Source organism: Larus michahellis, chromosome 3, assembly GCF_964199755.1.
Source record: "Larus michahellis chromosome 3, bLarMic1.1, whole genome shotgun sequence".
NCBI classification, from domain to species: Eukaryota; Metazoa; Chordata; class Aves; order Charadriiformes; family Laridae; genus Larus; species Larus michahellis.
Genome location: NC_133898.1, coordinates 125,978,679 through 126,003,593, shown reverse-complemented (window position 1 = coordinate 126,003,593; position 24,915 = coordinate 125,978,679). Strand labels below are relative to the sequence as shown.

The 24,915-nt window shown below is 38.6% G+C and overlaps 1 protein-coding gene across 1 annotated transcript in view; it reads right to left on the bottom strand.

Moving 5' to 3' along the window:
- Positions 1–24,915, bottom strand: part of SUPT3H (SPT3 homolog, SAGA and STAGA complex component) — a 292,661-nt gene that overhangs the window by 37,144 nt on the left and 230,602 nt on the right. The window contains 4 exon segments of the mRNA XM_074582049.1: positions 18,481–18,591; positions 20,893–21,081; positions 21,559–21,666; positions 22,286–22,398. Coding sequence (XP_074438150.1) covers positions 18,481–18,591; positions 20,893–21,081; positions 21,559–21,666; positions 22,286–22,398 — 521 coding nt within the window.

Sequence of the window (24,915 nt, the reverse complement as noted above, 5' to 3'; positions counted from 1 at the left end):
GCAACCTGAAGGAAATTGTGCTTTGACAAATGTGCAATAAATTAGGGGAAGCAAATAATACTACACATTGTAACCTTTGCTCAAAGACGTGGCAGTAAGTTTCTTACCCGATAATACAACTGATTCCTGGCTGAAATAACTCAGGGCTAGTGGTTTTTCATGCCCCTCCAAGAGCTCTCATGTCAAGCTGCCAGCTCAGACTGAACACGAATAAACTCGAATTCCTCATCTCCCACCTATTCCAAATCCTCCATCTCTGTTCATCAAGAACCTTGTGACCACCACCACCACCATCAAGATGTATAACATGGGCGTCATCTCTGATACTAGATGCTCTCTATGTTCACACTTGGATTGCAGCTATATTTTATCTTCTTCTTTCCAGATAACAATCCTAGTGGCACATAACTGCCTTCCTTACCCTTCATCCAGCGTCTGATCTTCTCACTGAGGAAGTTACAGAAACACTTAGGAATCCAGCTTTGAAAAAAACCAACATTTTCGTGTTCATACCAAGTCATAAGGCTCCAGCCAAGCTCATTTCTCTTGCCCATCACTTTGAACTTTCCTCTCAGCTGCAGGCATTACACGCTATTTTCATTTTCCTACAGAAAATGATCACAGAATCACAAAATGGCAGGGGTTGGAAGGGACTTCTGGAGATCATCTAGTCCAACTCCCTTGCCAAAGCAGGGTCACCTAGAGCAGGCTGGACCGAAATGCATCCAAGTGGGTTTTGAATATCTCCAGAGAAGGAGACTCCACAACCTCTCTGGGCAGCCTGTGCCAGTTCTCCATCACCCTCAAGTTTTTCCTCATGTTGAGATGGAATTTCCTGTGTTCCAACCTGTGCCTGTTGCCCCTTCTCCTGTCATTGGACACCACTGAGAAGAGTCTGGCCCCATCCTCTTGACACCTGCCCTTTAGATATTGATAAGCATTGATGAGATCCCCTCTCAGTCTTCTCTTCTACAGCCTAAACAGACTCAGGTCTCTCAGCCTTTCCTCATAAGACAGGTGCTCCATTCCCTTGATCATCATTGTATCCCTCCGCTGGACTCTCTCCAGCAGTTCCCTGTCCTTCTTGAACAGGGGGACCCAGAACTGGACACCGTACTCCAGATGTGGCCTCACCAGGGCAGGGTAGAGCAGGAGGATGACCTCCCTCAACTTGCTCCCACCTACCACCAAATGTCAGGTTCCAACCTGGATCAATGCACATGCCACTCTTTGCTGTCCACACACCAAACATCCAAGCCAGCACATCTCCTGCATCATCGTTTTGGTAGGAACAAGCAAACAGCAGACTAACTCCATCACCCACTGTCACTTAATTCTTAGAACTCTTCTGTGCTATGACTCCTACAGAAAAAAATCTTGTACTGGTTGGATGATTTATGTACTGAGACCACTTCCTTGCAAACTAAACAACACTATCTCCTTTTTACTCTCCTGTTTATATTATCAAATCTTGTCATTTGTCTTCCATATATATTGCAAAATCGATTGAGCCATCATTTACTTCTGTTCTGCATTTGTGTATTACAAATAATATACACACACAGAGGAGTCCTGCATCTGACTAATGTTCTTACATTGAAAAACATTAGTAATAAGATTTTTTCCCCCCCCTTTTTAAAGTTAAATGACAATTTACTTCTCTTATGGAAGTTGAGACTCGAGAAAAAATCCCACTTCCACGAAATGCCATTGTGCACCTTTAAAAAAACACAATAAACCCAGTACTCTTTTACATATTTCAGGCTAAGCATTCAAAATGTCTAGTCACTTATGATAATTTGGAACTAGTTATAAAATTATGTCCCTAAATTAATATTCCTTGATCGCGTGAATGGCTTTCAACATGTTCTAAAAAGCCATGATTAATAGCTTTTTATCAATTGTTGAGCCATGCAGTTTCGCTCTTTTGTACCTAGTTATCTCTTTTTATGACCTAAGTATTATAGTAGGAAATTACGGACAAAGAGGGACCTCATCTACCTCGTAAGCTATTAAATCCCAAGCTTCCTAAAGTGGCAACAAGCATATACCTTTCTTCGGTACCACATACTTCTTTTTTTAAAAAAAACCTCCATGCACAATGCTGAGATTGTTTAAACTTTCTTGCTAACAGATGCAGAAAGTGCTGTATGCTTTTTCTCAGAAGCACCTAATCTACACTCCGAATCTACGCTACATCTTCTGATGGTAATTTAGGGATGGTATCTAAACACCAGTTAGAACTACAGTCTTCTTGATGGTAAATATTAATAATTTATCCTCCTCCTTGCAAGAAAAAAAATACCCAGACCCTTCACCACCGACAAAATTAACCTAGTGAAATTAATACGTCTCACCTCCAGGCTGTTTGTATGGCAATAATTCTGCAAGGAGACTGCTTGCTTCCAGCAGTTTTATCACCTTCTGCAGTAAAACTAACGTATGTAGGTCTCTAGAGAGTCCTATTGTTTTTGCTGTTGTCTCAATACTTTACCATCAAAACTGACAATCCTGTCAGCACATCACCACGTTTAAAGACCGACCTGTGCCTGTACACAGCCTGAAACGTCACATTAGTACAATTGCTCCAGGCTGGATACCAGCCCCTTCCCCACCTACCTAACCTGCCAGTGTTAGCAACCATATGCAAACATTGATTGCGTGATTTTTTTCTTATTTTTGTTTCTTCTACTTCTTCTTCTTCTTCCTCATCTTCCTCTTCTTCTTCTCCTCCTTGTTCTCCTTCTTCTCTTTCTTCTTCCCATTATTATTATTTATTAATATTATTCTCCTAGAATCATTGGAATTTAAATTATGTGAAGTTAGAGGCATATGATTCTGAGGTAGAGCTCCTAACTGTGGAATTCATTCCAAATTGGTAAAACAGAATAGAAAGTTTTTTAAACACTCAGGTATATTCCAGGTTCCATAGTCCTTCAGCAGTTGAAGCCTGAAGGAAACCACCTATTTGACACATGTTCTCAGGGCTCTGAAGAACAGCTCAGGATACTTATGAAGACCAATACATTACCTTTTTACCCACGTGTACATTAACTAATGTAAATGCTCATGGAGACACAGAAGAGTGTCTCACCAAGGAAAAATCTCTCGTCATATCCCCTCTACTGTATCTAAGTGACGTGGAGGAAAGAGTATAACTTCTACCCATAAATAACTAAAGAACTTAATCACCGAGAAGGGAACGGAATTATCCAGGGTGATATAACTCAGGGTAAGAAGCTCTTGGTTTAAAAGCAGAAAACCATCCTGATTGCGACATTTTGTCACAGTAGAACTGTAGATACAAGAGATGTACTTGAAAGCCCTGGTTGAAGCTTAATCATAATCTGGACATCGCAGTCACAAATATAAGTACCGTACTACGCAGCATTAAAACCATGACTGGTACCTGATTCACTTTTTTCATTTTCTAGAGTCTGATATTCCCTTCAAGAATTTCCCTTCATTTCATGATTTTTCTCTTAGTTCTGCTAACACCGCAATATTCACCCACTGCTCTAGCCAATTTAAGTTTAAATCCTTTAAGTATCTTCCAAAACCTTCCAGTGAGGCAAATATTAAAAGGCCAGAAAAAGCATTCAATCGTATTTTCATCCCATTTTATGCTTATTACTAGTACTTTTTGAGGACCCTTAGCTACCTTCTCTTGTTCTGGCACCTACCTTTACAGTACACACAGATGCGTAATTTGCACTTACTCAGCTGAGCAGCATCCATGCTCATTTTCAGAAATGGAACACAGTAAAAATAACTAAATCTCAAATTTCAGTCCACCTCTTGCTTAAACTATTCTCTCTCTTCTCTAAACATATTTTTGAAACATTTTACCTTCCATCCCAGCAGCAGAAATGCCAGGATCTTGTCTTCTTCATCACACCTACTACTGGTGACTTTGAGGTCACCATCACTGACAAAAGAACTACCGTAAATTAAATGTCCCGTGGAATCGAGATGCCAGGAAGAATCACTTTATGTACAAATAAAAAATATTAAAGCTTTTCACATGGCAAAGACTATTTTCTTGGGTTTTTTTACAAATATACGTTTAGACATAGACATATTTATAAACTATAAATATATACTTCTCTGCATCTCTGTTCACATCTCTGAAAATCCTTTACTCCTACACGCACCCTCCTCCATATTTTTCTCCTATGTGCAATAAATTTTAAAAAAAGAACGTTGAAATAACAGATTAATCAAAAGATGCATTGCTAATAATACTGAAAGCCTCAATTTAGCACGTGCTTTTGTCAGACTGAAGGTATAGTTTAAAAATTAAGCAGATGATTGCTTTGCTGAATGGAGGTTTACACAACCTTGAAGTTGAAGTCAGAAAGCTGGAATAACGCAAAACCTCATGGAAAGGAAGAAACACAGAAACCCCAAGCTGAAATTCATAAAATGTGTTCACTTGCCTCAAGCCTGGTGTTTTCATTTGATTCTGCTAGAGAAATATTCGCAAGCACTACCCAAGCGCGCAGTCAGGCTCCCTGAAATGGGTCTAGTTTGGAGAAAAGGAGAACTTAGGTGTTAAAGAGCTTTTCTAGCAACCACATAGCACTGTTGCCTTTTGCTGCCTGGAGGCACATCAGAGAGATCAGGGGAGAACGAGCATCATTGCCACGGGGGACGGAGAGGACAGTGGACACAAACCAGAGCAAATCAAGCATCGTGTGTACCACTGCTCGCTAAACAACTTTTTTTGCTGTTAGTGGTTATCAAAGATGTAAATGAGAAGTGACACCTCACGGTGTGGGGCACGATAAATGGACAGAAACAAAACACAGGGTCCCTGTTTAAACTTTTATCTTCTCCTCTGCGCAATTCCTCGCTCAACAGGTGCTCAAGTTCGAGTATTGTTATAGGACTTCACGAACAAGAGAGTAGGCAACTAGAATGGAAAATAACAGATAATGAGTTACAAAAGAGATTTCCACTTGGTCTTGGTGTTCCCAGATTATTATTTGTTCCTTTCCAGGTTTACCCTGTTATTCTAGAGATTCTACATTCTTTATTTGCAAAGGGACAAGGCAGTGATGGCAGAGATGTCCACCGGTATAGCTTCTATCTGAGCTCAACACAATAGGACAAGTCTGTCACGCGCTAGTGGTAGAAACAACATCTGAAACGGAGATCCTGTTCCCGAGAAATTAAGGTCCGTGCAATTTTCTTCAACCAGAGGTTAATTCCAACTCAAACGGTTATATTACATGATCCTAAAGTTCTCATAATGTTTCATCTAGACAGCTCACATCCTGTGCTGCGAAGCCGTGCGGCATTGCCGCAGACTGACCCAGCTGCCGCGTCTCACATCCCAGCCCGCGCCGGCCCTGCCAGAGGCGAACTGACAACCGTGAGCCATTTCAGTTCATAAAGCACTTTTAAAGCTTCCAGGGAGAAAAATATGAATGAACGCTGGTTTTCAAGGGAAGCCTGAAAGAATTGTACAGGTTACAGCTACCACAACTCATCTTGCATTATATAGAGGTATAAGTACATAATATTGTCCAAAATCTAACAGATTCACAAGAACATGAAACCTCCAGGGAGTTGCACTATTATTCTATGTAACGAAGTAAGGAAAAAAAACCCATGTTGTTCTTAAGATTCTTCATTTTTGTTCTTTAGATTCTTCAATTATCAAGTTTCTACTTATTAACCTTTGTACTAGAAAGTACACGCGACACGGATGCAGTGTCACTATCTTTACAAAAATTAATGTGAATTATTGAAGATGGGCGTGTTTAGATATCTTCCCTTTGTGTAATACCTTGGAACACATAAGCTACATTTTTTTCCTAGTATCTGCTGTAGAATTATGTTTGCCCACCTTACCCTTGAAATACATAATTACGTAGCTGTATTACATGTCCGATTGCCTCGAATCTGTACCAGAAGTCAGATTCTCAGTTATACTAAGGTCTTTTAAGCCTCTCAGGAGGTATATAAGAACACGCACTTCATTTAAAAAGTAATGTATTCGTACCCTCGGATCCTTTTACAACAGTACAACCGTGTGTAAAATGTCTCTAGCATGTATTTGAATCTGGCCGTATAAGTAGAAAAAGATACTTACATAAGGCTTACAAAATTAGGAGTTGCTTTGTTTTATATGAGAGATTCAGTTGACAGCAAACTTCCTGACTTACTTATTATCTTCTCACTAACAGAGCTAGTAAGTGTATTTGCTAAATCAGACTTTTTTTTAATGAATCGATCTGAAAAGGAATTAAACCTTACACTGCGAGCCCCTACGTTTAGCAAGACGCACGTGTTTCGTTTAGTACTTCCAAGTGCAACCTGCTCAAAGAGGCAGCGACGCAACGGAGCAGCGACGCTCCGCGCGGTTGGGCAAACTCCATTAGCAGAGTCGTTTCACGCCAGCATCTCCTACCTCAACAGAACCACATCTATACTGCCCCAAAGCCTCGCGCGCCCCTTGCAACAATTCATGTACTGTGTTGTGCAGCGAGACACTGATGTATGTGCAATCCAAGAATTTTAAATGTCCCCACAGGATATCGAATACTATCCAGAGCGTTTGTAAAGACTTTCCCAGTGCTCTGCAGAAAATTAGCCAGTTCTTTTCAAATCTACTTAAATGACATTTTTGTCTTATCTAAAAATCTATGTTCCTGTTTAATAAAATCATCTGGGCAACCTACTGTTTCATCAGTACTGCAAGCTTATGCCTTCATTAATAAATTCTGTTTGAGCGCTAAGATTACCCCCAGTAGAGACAGCTGGGAGACTGCAATATAAAGTCAAGCAGCACATTTAATGACCAACGAACTTCTGGAAACTTAGTCCAAAATGATACATCATTGTGTCAGACGCTCTTAAGCAATATGCAGCTTGGTCTCCCTCTTCAGAAACATGAAACCCCCTGAAACCGCTACCACAAATTGTGAACCTTTTAAATTACTGCCAAGCCACCTGCTTTTCTCCAGGAAACTTCATAAAACTCTCCAAATTAGTAATGTCATTAAGTAAAGCTTACAGAACTGTTGTTATTCTGAAGGAGTATTAGCTGTTTAGTTTAAGGAAACCAATGGGGATTTTTATCATGGAAAGAACTGTCATGTATATTGTATAATCTGTTCTAAATGAAATGCTTTAAAATGTTCTTAAATATGCTATTCTTTCACATTTTAATCTTTCTGGGAGAAAACGGTATAACCATATTCTCAGGATTAACCCCCTATAATGAAGAAGTTCGGTTCAGGAGACGGTATGCGAAAGATTCTCCAACAGTTTACGTGTCTTCAGATGGCATTAAGAGCTACATAAATCAAACGGCCGATTTTGCATTTTTGAATAGCACTGGAAGAAATAGTGCTGATTTCCCCTGTTCATTCTCTTTTTTTGAATGGTTCTACAGAGAGCGGGCAAGGATGGATTATAGGAATGCCTTCTGTCGAGGAGGCGGCCAAAACCGTACCATCTCATCTTGGAGTAATTTATCCCATAAGATGATTTAGAGGACAGTTCAGTGGCACCATTTTTGGAAGGCAAAAGCAGAGGGGAAGGAATATAAATCAAAGGTGACTGGCAGGTAAAGGATATAGGCAGCAATCAGCCAAACCATGTGCACACTGGCACAAATTCAACAAGATCATTTATAAAAATTTTAAGTCGGGAGTACACAAAAGGGGGTCTGGTGCTAACTAAATCCACAGATAGATTACACGCCACCGAAATAAACACTTCCAGATGCTGGCATACAAAAACCTTTTACAGAAAGAAATGTTTTCTTTCATAAATCTGAAAGGAGGAACCTTGGGTTGGGGGGTTGGGAGAGAAGGGAACAAGATTTCCAAACTGAGATTTGACTTCCTACTGGTTTTATAGAATAATAACTCATATTTTTCAAATGCACAGTGTTAACACTGTAGAATAAAAACTAACCTCAGACAATAGCTTGAAGTATAGACAAAGACATTATAAGTATATAACTGCTTAATGAAATAAAATGGGGTTTTTTGCTTTCAAAATGAGAAGAAACAATAAAAATGTCAATTTGACTTTTTCTGTATCAGAAACTAAATGTATAACTGAAGGAAAAGTTTTCAAATGCCTTTTGACATAAATACATATATTTCATTTTTGAAAACCGATTAAGAGTGAAATCCTGAATTCTTCAAAATCATCATCAATTGCTTTTGAATATCAATAGGGGCGCTATGTAATATACAGGACCCTAAATATCAGAGATTTTTTATTTGGTTTCTATGTACCTAATCTCTTTCGGAAACAGCATTCAAAACTTTTTATCATTCAAGCGCTTTAGAAAAATTTAGATGTAATGTATCCACATTGTGTATATTGAAGCAATTATTGAAGATTGTATTCCGGAACTTCTTCTCACTACGATTTTGGTCTGAAATATGCAGAAAGGAATTTCTTTTGGTTATGAAGACTAAGTCGCAGACCAAATGCGAAGGTGAATTTTTCTTGAAGTTTAAGGCACCTAAACCCAAACTTCCTTTGCAAAATGTTCCATTCTGTTTATCTCCACCAATATCACACTGCCACGCTACCCTTTATATTTTCAAAGCTTCCCTCTCTTCTTTCTACCTCCACAACCTGCTGTTTCAGTCTCTCATAAGCTCAGCCTTGCCAGCTCTTCAGCTACTACTCCACAAGTTTTGTTTTCTAAAGGAAATCAGTAGACCCAATATCATCTTTATGAAGTTGAAATTACTACAGGTTTGTGATGAACTTCAGTATTTTACGCAACAGAAATGGATTTAAGCATTTGCATAAAAGCTGAGCTCAACCCGGATCGATAACGAGCACTTTTAAACAATCCGAAGTGAACGGTCTTGACTAATTATGTAATTGGACTGTGAAACTATTATTTACATGTACACGTAACTTATTGAAGTCTATATGGAATACTTGCATTTAGTGTTTAAGAACCTATGAGTACAGGCAGGGCTGTTTAAGGTCCAAATAATGTAAGTCTCTGCCAAATAGCATTCTCTGGTGTTACATGTTCTTTGTGCAAGGAACCTCACAAGCGGCATCATAAACATGGGTTTGTAAATATTCATTGTTTTATGATGCTTAGGCAATTTTATGGGACTGAGATTTTTAACAAGAGAAGGTTTAGACTAGCAAGTCTTTTCATACGGAAATTACTTGGAGCCTGAAGGAGCATTCTCCCCAGAAAGTAAATACCCAGACAAAAGCTGGTTACAGCCTCTGTTCATTCAGCGAGGTCCCTCCCCACACGCACACGCTGCTGAATAATGGCCGCGGCCTTCCGCAGCTCTGCGCAGGATTACGATTTAAATTTATAATCTCAGCTTCTCCTCTTTAGCTAAACATCTCAAACATTTCATTGCAGAACTGATATAAACTAGAAGGGATAAAGCATCCGTTTCGGAAACATTGTTTTAATCTTTTCACCTGTGGTCTTCCACGGTTGTAGCTTTGTGTTTAATTTCAGAGTAGAGGATGCTGGCCGTACTTTTTACTGGTGTGCTCTCACGGTCACAAATACTACTTACAAACAGTTCCGGTACTACTTAGAAATGTTCACATCAAGGTTTCAGGTAATCACCATATATTGATCACAGAATAAATACTTTTAAAGAATTCTTTATTGTTTGTTACTCCAACTGCTAGAAATACGATCAATTCAAATAACTTAAAATAATTACTCCAGAGACCTTATGCCTGCATTCCTGGTAAGAAATATCTATCTGATATCTTTGTGATCACCTTGGCCTACTAAATATTATTATTTAGAATAATATTTGGATGAATATTAGGATTATACCTATAGACCCAGTCAAGACCATGGATCACTTTCACTATGCACTTCACATAGGTGAGCTTTTCAGTTTAATCTAAGTCTAACATATTATTATTATTATTTTACTTTTTTGTCCAGTAGACAGACTGAGTTTGTTATAATTTTGTTTGGTATTGATTTTAATCCCATTTGAATCCTGAATCTTATTGAAATCAATGACGCTGTGATAAGGAAGAGCCCAGAACCAACGTTTCACGAAGAAAGAGGGACGTACCCAGGTCATGCTACAAGGTATGGCGATTTGCTCTTTCTCAAAACAACTTTCCACTGACTTACTGTTGAACTCCAACACGTTCTGTACACAGAAGAGAAGTAATCCTCTTACTCTACTCTCTTCATTCTAGGTTGCACTTCAATCTAATAGTCACACCACTCGTCCCAATGAACCGTGAAATGACCTAAACACGTGGTTCTAGTCTCCATGTAAAGGGTTGTAATACCAACATCATTGTACTTGAGATCCTGGGATAGACTGAGATGACATTCAGCAACTGGACATTCAGAACTATTCCACTCCTTAACTATCTCAATGAATAATAAGAAAAAGAACGCATACAAATAGATGTTCCAAAAAAGCATTACAATATTCATACGTACTAATTTTATATCCAAAATATAAATTCATCTCTCAATATAAGAAGTCTGTTAATCCTATGTAGACAAATTTCCCATTTTTCTTGACCCAGGAAGCAAGATTCAGACTGCAATAAATTAATACACATAAAAAGTCTCACTTCCTTAACTTAAATGCACAGAGCACAGAGAAATAGATTCAGGTACGGCACGTGGAACTGTGTCATCCCACATGATGAAAAGTTACTCATTTCCCATTCCTATCTTGCAAAATTATATGGCGTTATTTTTTAAATCAATTATTTATTTCTCTGCTCCTTGAAAGTCTGGACCATGCTTTAAAGCAGGCAATACTGAGTACCACCCAATACTGTTATTAGAGAATATAGGGATAAAATATATGTCTGGACTACCTTAGGCATAATACAATGCAGAAGAATCTAGAGTCCACTTGTTGCTTTCCATTGTGGCTTGCACTTGGAGACAAAACCTACATGCTCTAATTATGTTAGTCATTTTGACATAGCTATTAAGGTCAAAATAAATGCAAACAGATCGTTTGCACGAGTTTAATGTTAGTTCTCATTTACCATGTGATTATAAAACTTTCAAAGTGCTCTTTTTGTCCAAACCAACTTCCACCAAATGCTGCTAAAGAATAAACTGGAAAGCTTAACTCTTCTTCCAAAACTGCCTTATTAGGAACACTTATCACCAAATAGATGGAAGAGAGGGACAATCATGATGAAACATCAAAAAAGGGAAAGATGTCAGAAAATGTCACTGTTCATGCTTTACAAATACATATTAACCATCTTAAGAAAATAGTCCCAAAAGAATATGTATTTTTTTTATAAAATATTCTCCTATATTTGCTAATTTGTGAAAATCTAAATTCTATGTATGGGACTGATTTTTTCAGTAGCAAAAGATAAACTTGTACTTACATTCAGATTTTCCATTTTAGAGGTAGCCCTAGCATTTTGAAGTGTTCTACAAAACAGAAGTCCTTCACATGACTTCCTTCAGAAATTTAGTCATTTTGGAAATAAAGTATGCCTGCATCTGGCAACTACAACTGACGGGATTCATCTCAGTTCCATCAAGGTTCAACCAGTCAAAACCAGCAAGAATCAGTGAAACCAAAAATAAACCACAAATCACATCAGCACGACTCGGCAATAGCAGGGTTCTAGCATGTATGCCTCAAACTGCACCAGACTGCAAAATCATTTTGAACATTTGAATATAGGTCAGCCTAGGTCAACTCTTTCTCAAAGCCGAAAGAATGAAGCTGGGCAGGAGTCCTATCAGGATGAGGGTGGTGAGACACTGGAACAGGCTGCCCAAAGAAGTTGTGGATGTTCCATTGTTGGAAGTGTTCTCGGTCAGGTTGGATCGAGCTTTGAGCAACCTGATCTAGTGGAACGTCCCTGCCCATGGCAGGAAGGTTGGACTAGATGATCTTTAAAGGTCTCTACCAACCCAAACATTTCTATGATTCTATGATTAATACCCTGGACTTCAGGTGGAGAACCTAGAAACTGTGGAATCTCCACATGGGCATAAGCTCCAAATTCCTTTTTATATACACAGAAGCCTGGAGTCAGAGAACATCCATTATCCCAATAATATGATTTGGTTTCCTCACCAGCAGAATCAGTCAGCATGTCCAGCCAGCTGGCATCCTAGTCCATAAGCCACAGGTTCTATGAGGAATTCTGTATGGCAAGGATTTCTGACAGTCAGTAGCATCCTGGGATGCAAATTCAAAGAAATTTTGCTTTGGTTTTGTGCTTCCCTTTCCCTTGTCCCTCCTGGAGGGAGGAACAGGTTGCCCAGAGAAGGGGTGGAGGCCTCATCCCTGGAGACATTCAAGGCCAGGCTGGATGAGGCTCTGAGCAATCTGATCTAGTTGAAGATGTCCCTGCTGACTTCAGGGGGGTTGGACTAGATGACCTTTAAAGGTCCCTTCCAACCCAACACATTCTATGATCCTATGATTCTGGTGTCACAGACTGAAGATACAACACGGAGCAATTCTTTCAGAGAAAATTGCCAAACGCAGCATGTCAGATATTGCCCCGTTAATATCAAGACAACGGTTCAATGGATGTTACTAGCAAAACCTTTGCAGTTTGATATGTCCATAACGAAGGCGTTATAAAAATCCAAGTGTCATGGCCATTATTAGCGCTGTCCATCTCTATAATTGGTTTGATGCTTGAAAATATTCAGTGTCTCTATTTCGGCAAAAAACATCCATCTAAAAAAACCTAACAGTTACCTAACAGTCTTGAAATACTTATTTATTCACTTAGGACAATTTACATTAATTCTCAGATAGTGACGTAACTGGCTAAACAGTCACCGTCCCACTATGACTGCATTTAGGTAACACACCTCGATTCTTTTGGGAAACCTATTCACAGAAGGAAGCAAAGCATACCAGGACACCGACGCAGTTAGGCGTAATACTTAGTAAAATACTGGATGCTGAGTACAAAATGACTCTTGGTGTATGCAGGAATACCTCCTCCCTGAAGTCCTGGGAAACCATCACGATTCCCAGTCAAGTGGATTCTTGGCCATAACTGGTTATTTTTTTGCATTGGCTAAACTGTCCCAGAAGCCCTTTTTTTCTCTCCCTCAGGGGTCTAAAACGAACTGAGAAAAGGCAGGCAGATGGGAAAATACGCAACCAAAATACATGCAAATCCATTAGAGAAAATTAATTTCTACTTCTTCAAGGGTTTACTTCCATGCATATTCACACTGCGTGGCTCCCAGGACACAATTCTCTACCCAGACGCACAAGCACACCTTTGAGTTTTCACGCAATAACAATGACTATTGTGTCTTAATTTGGAAAAAATGTAGATGAAGCACTGAGTAGCCCCCTGCAAATTATATTAAAAAAGACTTGCGCAACAAATATGATTCAATCAGGTAGAGGTCTGGTGGCATGTGTCTAATCAAACACGGAGGAGATACATTAACAATCCTACAGCAGATCTTTATATAAGCAAGTATGGCCATTTCTTCAGACCTCAGTAACAGGAACCATTTGATGTAGGCTATGCTAATTTTCTAGGTAGTGCAAAACCTGGACATAACTTTAGACAGAAGTCTGAGCTCTTCTCTATGGTGTGTGAGGAAAAAACCTGTATCAGAAGGTTCTAAACCCTCCCCGATCTCTTTGAAGCCACCAGAAGGGGTATTTTTATGGATCTATGTAATAACCTGGAAGTTGTCAAGGGCCTGCTATATTCAGGAAGTTACTATTTGAACCAACACTGCTAGGGGACGAGTTTTCAAACAAGACAAGAAATTTAACAGTCATGCATGATCATACACTGAAAAACGATCCAAGGATGGGCGATGTGGAGAGACAGCCACCAACTGCACCCCAACATTACTCGTGGAAAATCTTTCACATTTTTAAAATTACAGACTTGAGGAATGAAAAACATGAGTCAAACAAGTAGAGAAAACTTAACTCCCTTCCTTTAATCCTTTGGAGCAGTAGTGTATAAGAAATGGAGCTAAGCAATGAGAACCCTAACACTGAGAACAACCTGGTACCCAAGCTGTGAGATGGCACATGGAAGACTGAGATAACTTGTCTTCCTGAATCCTGCATGAGAACCTGGAAAATAAGGCAAGATCGCTGTCAGACAGTTTCACCAGAGAGACATATCTGGGATCCTGGATATAAAAAACTGCTTTTTTGTTTACATCTCAAATGGGAAGGTTGACTTTGGAAATTCCTGGAACAGAGCCAAACTATGAGATCCACTCACTGTCTCCTCCAACACCAAGCTTCAGCATGAGACCACGACTGATGGTGGAAGAAAGCCTACCCACAGATGAACCGCATATTGAATGCATCCATCCCAAAGTTTGTCCCCCATACCTGGAAGTTTCTTGATGAAAACACTACTTTGCTGCCAAGACAAGGCTAGAGCCAATACCTACACGTGTAAGGTTCTCGTGCTCCTCTGATCTGGTGTACCTGGTTGTTCTGCTTTCAACAGGAAACAGCCCCGAGGAATGGAAAAATGGAAGGAAAAGCCAAACAACCCACACCCCAATGAAGGCAGTGTACTGGTAGGATAAAGACAAGACCAGAAGGAGACTCTCCTATCAGTTCATATCCTCTTGTGAACTGTGCCAAGAAGACAAGTAAATTTTCTTCTGTTGAGCAGAACCAAGGTCCATACATCGCAGTCTCCATGGTGAGTGATTCAAAGACAGAGGGACCTTCTGGAGAGTTAGCTTTAGGTGTGCACGGGCAAGTACTTGAGTCCAATATGAACGAGTCATCACTGAAAAACATGTTAATTAAGTCTTAAAGCAAGGCAGATCCCCTCCTGTAACCCCACGGAGGAGAAGGTAGGCAGGGGGTTTTCACATTTTTGGAGTCTCATGTTGAAACTGGAGAAAACAAGGATGGTTTCCCAGCTGGAAATCTAGTCAAATATCTATACCTTCATCTGCCTCTGCAATTATGTGTGGGTCTTGCCACTACTGAGGGTGAGTTTCCAGACAGTGCAGAAATTAGCTTTAGTCTAAGAACTGAGAAGTCCTGTCTTACCAGAGGTGAGAAATGATAAAAAGGTGAGGAAAAAAAAGAAGACTAAAAATTCAGGGAGACAAAAAAAAAGAAAGAAGGGAATTGACAAAATCATTATTTTTATATCAAGGGCAGTTAGAATATTCTTGTCTGGTTTTGGTTTAAAATGCAATCATCAGATTTATCATCCGGAGAACATTGATTTTATAGTATCTTACACTTTTAAATGGTGAAATATTATCAGACACTTTGCAGGTCCAGTTTTTTATTCATCTCTCCAGATGTACTGCTGATAAAGTCTTTCAAAAACCAGCATTGTTAAACCATAAACATTAAAAATGGTACATTGAATTTCCAAGAGACTACTGAATGCCTCACACTAGGCAGCATGGCAAAAAGCCAAAAAATAACTCTAGCTAAATTAAAAATAATCTCCCAAACTAAAAAGAAAATGTTTGCTCTCTGCCTCGCATGACTGGCTGGATGAGATGGAAATTATTTAAAATGAAAAAAAATAGTCCAGAGCTGTCCATTATTTCTTACTAATTTACAGCAAGGGTAAAATTCTTCTGTAAATCCTCCTTACTGCTCAATAGTCACATATCCAAGAAAATTTCAGAATAGCATAGGACTACAAAATTAAAATAATTTCTTAAAATTCCAATAACTGTACTGTGCTAAAGTTTATGTAATATTACTTTGGAAGACAGGAAAGCATTTAAAGTGATTCCTTTTTCTTTCCCCAATCTCTTCTCAATGGTCAGCACTCGTTTTCACAAAACTGTTGAACAGATTGATAACTTATTTTGCCTATTATTCCTCATAGGAGATTTCCTGTATGTTCCTAACACATTTCACATTATTTGGGATAGTTATGTACACGGTCAGGTTTCTAGGACTGATTCTACATTCTTCCCGTACAAGTACCATAAACTTATACTGGAGTAATATTGCATTTTGGCATTAGCAGACTTGCACTTTTCTTCTTGTTACTATTGTAAGAATGTAGAACAATGTCTTTCACTTAACGTTCAGTCTAGTCTATATGTTTTAGGGACTGAATTGAACACGTAAATAGCTCACAAAAATGGTTGTTTCTTTAGTGAGCTATACTCATTCTTTTCCTTGCGTCTGCAGCAGGAATGTTAACATGAACAGTAAAATGCCAACAGAAAACTTGGTGTAAAATATCTGGGCAGAAAAATCCTTTCTCCTTACCTACAGCCAACTCTGTTAGGGCACCTATTGACTGTAAATCCGATCTGACGGGGAAGGATGATCAACAGGCGTAAAAGAAATGGAAGAGATGATGTGCAAATGTATACTCCTAACTTCTCTACGTGACCTTTACATTAGTTTAAAGGGTGGAAACAGCTGAAAGCATGACTTCACTGAATCTAATGACAGATACCCATTCAATATTTCTCCCTCTGCAGCTTTTAAAGTGTCACCCCACAATCACAAGAAGCAGAACGAGTAAAACCACCTTTCCTCCTGGCTCTCTCATCTTGTCTAGGGGGTCGCGCAGATACACAAAGAAACTATTGTGAAGGCAGTGGCAAAAGGAGAAAGCAGAAGTCATTCCAAAGACATGTTGCCACAGTACTATTTAAAATGCCTAGAGATTATATTTTTTGATACAACAGTGTGATCGTTTGGCAATATGAAAAGGTTGGGTCAAAGTAAGCCTCAGTCTACCTTCGTGCTTTCTGCATTTGTAAGGACCTTACAGGAAGTTTGAGGTACTTTCTTTTTGGACAATTGTGATAGCAGTGTTTGTCCCCAAAACTGCCAGTGTGGGCACTGACCGGAAAAGAAGGCAGATCGGCAGACCTAAATGCATACTCTGTAATATCTCTCAAAACACTTTTCCTGAACTTTCTCATTATAAAAGGCATCGTATTACAGCTCTACAACATCTGTACACATCTAGCGGATGACCCAAGATTCCCTCTCTCGTTCTTGGCTTGTTTAGAGGGAAAAAGCTCAACCCATCTCATCAACCACTTTGACAGTACATAATGCCAACAAATTAAACTGTACAGTTAGTCGTGCTCTTTGGGAAGTTCACAAGATAGCAGGACATAAAAAAACCCAACCTAAACAAGAGTATTGTATTACATCTTGTGGTTGCAGAGAAATTTCTAACTTTGGTTAATAATTAACCATACCACTTTTAGCGAGGGTCAGGGAAGGAAGACTTACCTCTCCGTAATCGTTTATGCGAGATCTTTACTTCTTTATAAAAAAATTAAATCCATTCTCTGCTTCCAGAAGCTATTGGCATGTTCTTAGCTACATCTCTTAGCAAACTTCTGCTAAAGACACTTCCCTATTTTGGACTAGAAATTCTATCCTATGCTTTACATGATGTTAATCTAGCGTTTGTGGGTGGCAAAAGAGACAGGTAAAAGTATGTAAAGCAAATTCATCGCAAATGCGTATCAATTGTCAGTAATAAACCAAACATTTACTGCCATTTATAAAAGCATTGATCAGTTTTGGCACTAGGAAAATTGTAACTTCTATACTCATTTACTCTTATTTTTTTTTGTTCCTCGCTTCTGAGGTCAAGTCCCACTATTTTCTTGATGTGGTCTTCATATACTTCTATATAATTTTTACGTAGGTGATTTTCCTCCAAATTCAGAATCACTTTCCTCTCCTAAAATCTCTCCAAAAATGGACAATTTCTTCCTGATTTTAAGAGCTCAGATCTAGTTTGGTGGGTTTGGGTTGTTTTGGGTTTTTTTCCTATAATGATTTCTTTGACATTCATTCTTTCCTAAATGTAGATATTCTAAGGTAAGCAAGGATATATGCCACATAGAACAGCAGAACAGAGGAAAATGACCCCAATTTATGACATTGGAGACAGACTACTTTCACATTTTTATCAGATGACAAAATTAAATAAAGAATTCGTTTGGCTGCTCTGAACAATGGATTTGCAATTTGCATAGAAAGAATGATGGCAAAACCTCACAACCCACCAGTGTTTTACCACAAGCTCGGTTCCATTACATTTTAGTGGAGGTTCAAAGTTGTCTAAAGAAACCATTCTCTTCTCTCTCCAACTGTAAATGTGTCACTTGAGAGTTCAACTTCCAATAGCAGCAGTATCTGACACACAACTAATTTTAGAATATAAAGTGCTCCTCACCATATTGGAATACATATAATTTAAAATAACTGTAAACCTAAACTTTGCAAAAACAGAAAATTCAAGCACTAACAAAAAAGCATAATTTGTAATTGAAAGAAAATAATATTTAAAAGAAAAAAACCAACTTTTTTGTCCTTCCAAAAAGAGACAGAAATTACTAAGTTTTATTTCCCAAGAGAATTATGCCACTTTTATAAAGAAAATTACAGTCACCACAAATTGCTCTCAACAATTCCAAAGCTTCTTCATTTGACCACTTGAAAATCAAAGTTCTTTAAGATTATAAATATAACTTTTTATAACTCTGTTATTACGTACTGTGAATGGGGAAAGGGGGCCAATCTTGTGGCCGTAGCGTCGAATGGCCTCTCTGATGTGGCTCGGCTGGATGGCATCGCTTTGAGCCTCTATACCACAGGCTGCAGTGCTCTGCAACAGAAAAACACATAAATTGTTACTAAATCAAAAACACACAACAGACCTACAGTGCATAAAGTATGAAAATAAACCTTTATAAAATGGACCAATTTTTTTTTATTTTTTTTTTCCTGAGGATACACATCATTGCTGCCACACACTACATTAGAGAGAAAAAGCTATTAACAAATCAAAGAGGACTTTTACATGAACTTTGCTTAAGAGACCCAAAGAACACCATATTTGTCCTCTTAAATCTTTCACCTAGTGCTGCTGTATGTTGCAATTGAAAAGAGCAGAAAATGTTCAAACTAAAATGAAAGGGTCATATAAGTCATACTGCAATAACCACAGAAACTATTTTTAAAACATTTCAGGCTCTCATTATGATGTCAAGGGGTAGGGAAAATATTGAACAAGTACCCGAAGAGGAAAGCAATTTGACACCAAAATCGCCATTGAGTAATATCAGATTGAAATTAGAAGATGAAACATGTGACATAATGGTGTTAGGGGGAGGCAAAAATATTTTAATTACCTCAAACTGGAATGTTTTCAAATTTCGAATGACTTTTTGGATTAAGGACCCTAAATAGGAAAAATAAGTATTCACTGCTACTGGTCCATCGATTTCACAAAAATATCCCCAGGATTTTAAAAGGAAAAGTTACTCTTTTCTCTGTGCTAGTCAAACTGAAATATCGATTTAGGCTCCATCTAAACACGGCTGCTTGCCAGAATTCAGACGACTTATCAGAAAGACGGCTGCTTGGTAATAAATTCATGAAAAAGATATTAGTGAATGTACTAAGAAGGACAGAAACTTACATTATACACTGAAATTTAAGGTACATGGTCTCCCCGTACATTTACACTATACACTAATGCTGTCAAACTTGGGATATTATTCACAAAATGTTTTATTTTCAAGAGTGCTGAGTCGACCGGAGCCTGTGTGTGTACACATAGAATTATTCATAATACGATGGCAGATTCTGCCCTTGCTGATTGACATTCATAAAGGGAATGTGAAACTCAAATATTTTCAGCTGGACTGGGCCTTCGTGGACTAAGAATAACATTCTTCACCAGGTTAACTCGTTTGTCTCAATGCCTCAGTTATACCCAGTATATACCTCACCAAACTGGAGAAGTCACGGGAACATTTCATTAAAACGGTGCGCTTTTTAGAATATAATTATTTCAAAAGGCATTAAGTCAAACACGAAGAATTTAAAATCAACTCACAACACTAGTGAAAGGTAATGTATCAAAAACTGCTTCTCCAGCTAAATTCTTGTTCCAAGGAATGATAATGGAAATCAGCCACAGAAACAAAACATAATCAAACGTAACATAAAAAAGGAAGAGGAAAAGCAAAAGCCTTCAGAGAATATTTTAGGTTTCACTAAAGGCTTTCTAAATGGAGTATAATACGGGCAGAGAGAAAGTTGAACATAATAGGTCTCTACAGCGCCGATGACACTAGAAGGAGAAAATAAATCTTTTTCTGTCTGTCATTGGAAAAATCACTGGTTTAACTCTGTGAAAAATGAGGTTTTGTTTTAGGAGAATAATAACACACATGAGAAAATCACAAGTCACTCCACTGATTTGCAGCAAAATGAGTGCTGCCACCACATTCTTTCAAAAAAAGCCCTAAGTGACTAACACAGTGCTTCCCATCCAGTTTATTTAATCAAATCTATTTCCCCTGTGGTTTTAAGGCACATATATCCCTCTCAGATAGAATACCAAGGACCTACAACAGAAGACAGGAATGGTAATATTTACATTTCACACTCTGAATATCAGACGCCCATATTTCATGCAAAGTAAACAAATATTTAGATTGAATGCAACCAACTGGCATAAAAAATAAAGCAGGTCAGGCAAAGTTGTCCTAGGCAAAGAAGGCAGATGTCTACTGCTGCTGGCTGCAGGAAAATCACAACCACCTCTTTGCCTATTTTGCTTATGCTTTGACCCTCAATGCCTACGCTGGCTGCTACTGCCAGAGAAGGGGGTGATTATTCGGGATGGTGTCTATCGCTGTGGCTGTAGAGGAACAGCTCATCTTTTGTTGTTGCCTCAACAAAATTCAGTTTGCAGGCATTACTGAGAAGCTCTAGCCTAGTTCTGACAGAAAGAACACCCAACCACACTTTTGGCCCTAGAATAACATTGGTGGTTAAGATGTGATATAATTTGAATTTAATCTTTAAAGTGAGACACGTTTTTTCCTGTAGATGTTTTGGTTTCTTTTTCTTTTCTTTTCCCCCCACCCCCCCCCCAGGATTGTGCACAAAATACCTTTTTTCTTTTCCTTTGTTTGGATTTGGTAGAGTCCTGTCCAATGCCACCATTCCCCAGGGCTCCTGATGGTGTTTTCCCCAGATGTTGCTGCCCTGCGGACGCGGGGGGGGTTGGTGTAGGAGGTGGTGTGTTTTCAGGAGAGTCAAGACTGGTCTTCACGCCTGTAGATTGCCCTAAGAGATGTGGCTACAAAAGCAAAACGTCAAACAGCCATTATATAATCAAATAATAAAAAAAAATTAATTATTGCCTTCTTAGATTTACTGCTGGAAGACATGTAATACGGAATTCAGTTTGCTTATTCTAGAGGTTACTATAATACCTGTATCATAGGAATGCATGCAATACAGCACTTATTGCATTTGCCACTGTTGACAACTTTAACCTTCAAATCGTCAATAAAGAGAGCCTTCAACAGAGAGAAGGAATTTCCACCCAAGAAAACAAGACTTACATTTAAACACGCTGCTAAGAATTGAACATTTGGAGCTATAATTTAACGTCTTTCCATCTAAGCCCATAACTTCAACGTCAATAAATTCCATAACAGAAGTCTGTATCAATACCAGATTCAATAACATCTACTTTGAAAGCAACAAACTACCAACTACATGTAAAAGTCAAACATAAAGTGCATTAATGTGTGAAAAAAGAAAGATTTACCTCAGTAGAGTTGTGATACTGTATGAAGGTGGCAGATATGGCATGACTGAAGGGGTCACCAGCTTTGGGAGCCATGTCCTGCTTCACCAAAAGGGCCAAGTCCACCAACTGGAGGGGCAAAACCAGAAGATAAACAGGTAGGTTTACTGACATGGTACTTCTGACAAATACCATCGTGACAGTGAAGAGAGAGAGGAGTTGTGGGTTGAGACAAATTATTCTCAGTATTTCTCAGTTGAAAACAAAATTATTCAGAGATATTTCAGCCTGCGGAACCTCTCTTTTCCACTTCTGTAGATATATGGAGTAATCTATCTACCCGAGAGGGCTCGGCTTGGCACTAAGGTAACATTCTGTTTTCCAGGAAATCCTGCTTTTTAATCCAATTGTGCAACGGGGTTGAATGAGCCTCAGCGCACTGCCAAAGGTCACATAGCAAACTATGTGGTTTCAGTTTGGACTTGAATAAAGTTCGTGCTGGACTCCACTCTCCCCTGTAACCAGTATAAACCATTTCTGCTCGTGTATCAGATGGATGAATACGGTATAGTCAGCATCTGTCACACCGTAAATTGAAAGACAGGCAGGAATCCAGTTAGCTTCGTTAGCTGAAGTAGTGACTGCATGGTTCCGAAGGGGCTTACAAGAAGTCACCTGAGGCTGATGTACATCCCAGTTTAATTAATTCATTTTGTTTAACTAGACTTCAACCAGTATTCTCCCTTACCTGTGCCACAGTCTCATAGGCTAAATACGCCAAAATCTCCATTGCCACTGCATTTGGTTTTATTTCCATACTGCTACAGTCCAACCAGTCACGAAACTTGGATGCTTTCTTTGCTGTCAGTTCAAATTATAAGGGAAAAAGAAAAAGTTAATATCAGGTAGGCCAAAATAATGCAATTTTATTTTTTTTTCTGGTCATAAAAAATACTGCAGATGTGAATGTGGTTTGATTGGCCAAAGAAGGAATTATCAAAAGAAATTAGTGGGGAAAAGACTGTTATTTCATACGTAACATTTTGGAAACCCATGAGCAGCGTGGAGTAAAGAGAAAAACACACAGTTCATCAATCATATGGGACATTTCAGAAAGGAAGGGTCTACCTCAGAGGACCCCAGATGGGACAAACCTGATTTTGAACATAGTATTGTAAAAGAAATTATACGATTGCATCGCGTCTTTGATGAATGAGAGAAAGCACTAGAGGAAATCAACACAAATCTGAGTCCAGATAAAATGAAATAATTGTATCAACAATAGCGAAGAAAATGAAGAAGGACAGAAGAACGAGGAAGTCCTTGTGTTAACCGTGCAGGGATTAGGTGCTGACAAGTCGGCCAAAATGATTTGTAGATGAGCGTTTTTAAAATGCGCTTTGGATAGGAAGAAACAAGGATAGATGTAGATCTGCAAGTGATCAACATCCACAGGAGAACTTCACGCTGCTGATGGATGAGATCACTTAGGAGAAAGTACAGGGAAAAATATGGGACGAAGAAACATAATATTTGCCGAGAGAGTAAATGGAGGAAAAAAAGGATGACCCTACTGAGGTACGTGGTGGACAAGCTGATCACAGAAAGCTGTGGAGACTGGGGCAGAAAGGAGCTAGTTATAGAGAGGTCTTAACGAGGGATGTTTGTGAGGACAGGACAACCAAAACGAAATAAATACAAGGTGGGAGAATGACTGGAATCAGCTCTTTGACAGAGATTCTTCAACGAGGGTTAAAAAGCTAAAGAGAAGTCAGGTATTAAACAGAAAACAGGTGTAAATAATGGTTATTATTGAGGAGAGAGGGAAAAAGCTACACAGGATTGCTCAAGACAAAAAAAAAAAAAAAAAAAAAGGCAAGAGAAAAAGTGCGAAGGTGACAGCAGGGCCACAAAATGTTCCCCAGAATTTACATTTGTAATCCTGTAGTACTTTATCCTTTGATAGGCCCTCTTTGTCGCCTGTATTTAAAACCGCACAGAAATACGTGGAGCTGTAAGTGTGAATATATATTGTTAGAACAGGCTTCTTGGAGTCCCTTCCAGGTTCAGTCTCTTGTGACAGTCTTCACGGGTTTATATTACAGTAAAAAGGGTTTGCTACTTTAAACATAGCAGTACATTCAAATTTTACCACACTAAAATAAGTAAAAAAAATAGCCTTTGTCTTATTTTTGAACAAATGTTGTGCGTGGCCTTTAGTATGTTCTATCTAGCTAAGTTCATATTATGCAATTTAATTTGTGCGTGAGTCTCTCCTGCTACTATTTTCTAAGACTAAAATTCTCTTATTATTCTTCAATGACACTAAACGTCAGTGAAAAAGAGCTGTATAGACACGGTCATTTAAAAACACTGTGAAAATACCACTGAGGTATTTTTATAGATCGCAATCCCCTGGTCAGCAACATTCAATTTTATTTCACAAATTTAAGATTTCTATTTGTTCTGTCTCCAGATGACAATTTTGGGGTTTTAAAAATGACTTTATCACAAACCTCTCATTTCCTAAAGTCACCCTAATCTGAAGTATCGTTTATCTAATGGCTCACAGATGTGTGATGCCAAATTATAACTAGGCTTACAAAACATATTGAATTAAGAAAAGAAATGCTTACAAAACATGTTTTCCTACGTTTGCTGACATTTGCTGACACAGAACAGTATTTCAAACGTGTCATTTATTTGCCATAAATGAGTCACTCTTTCTTTGAATTTAAAAGGAAGACCAAGATAAGGTCTCTCGCTTAAAGACACCATTGTGTTCGAGTCTGTGTTGTAGGATCATGTGCTGTTTTGTCATGATTTTTACTGGCTCCTTCACCTCACTTTCTCTGACATTTGACCTAAAACCTTAGTCATCACTTAACCGCTTCTGTAATGATGTTTTGCTACACCATCAAGCCCATTAATTTACAGCTCATTATAGTTGTGGCCCACAAGTACTTCTAGTAAGTTGGTTTTCAGTGCTAGTAAAGCCCTAATTCTGTCATCATGTTATTAGTGTTGGAATGGCGTATACTGATGAATTTGGCTAATGTCGAATAAATTCCACAGCAGGAGCTTACAGCTTAAAATAGAAAAGACTCTTTAGTAAGTTCTTTGTGTCTCTGCGGATAGGGAAATAAAAGCAAAACTTGCTGCTCTTCTCTAATTTTAGATACATTCCGAAAAACCTGCAACCATGAAACTTTACTAATACGCTGACTATAACTCCACCACGAGAGATTTCAGGCAAGTACGGTCCTTTTAATCCATTAACTCTTTACGAGTTCTATCTTTGCAATCGTCCCCGCCAGCACTGTATTTCAGCGTACAGAAAGCTTGAAAACATTCAAATAAAATACTCCGCCTGACAGC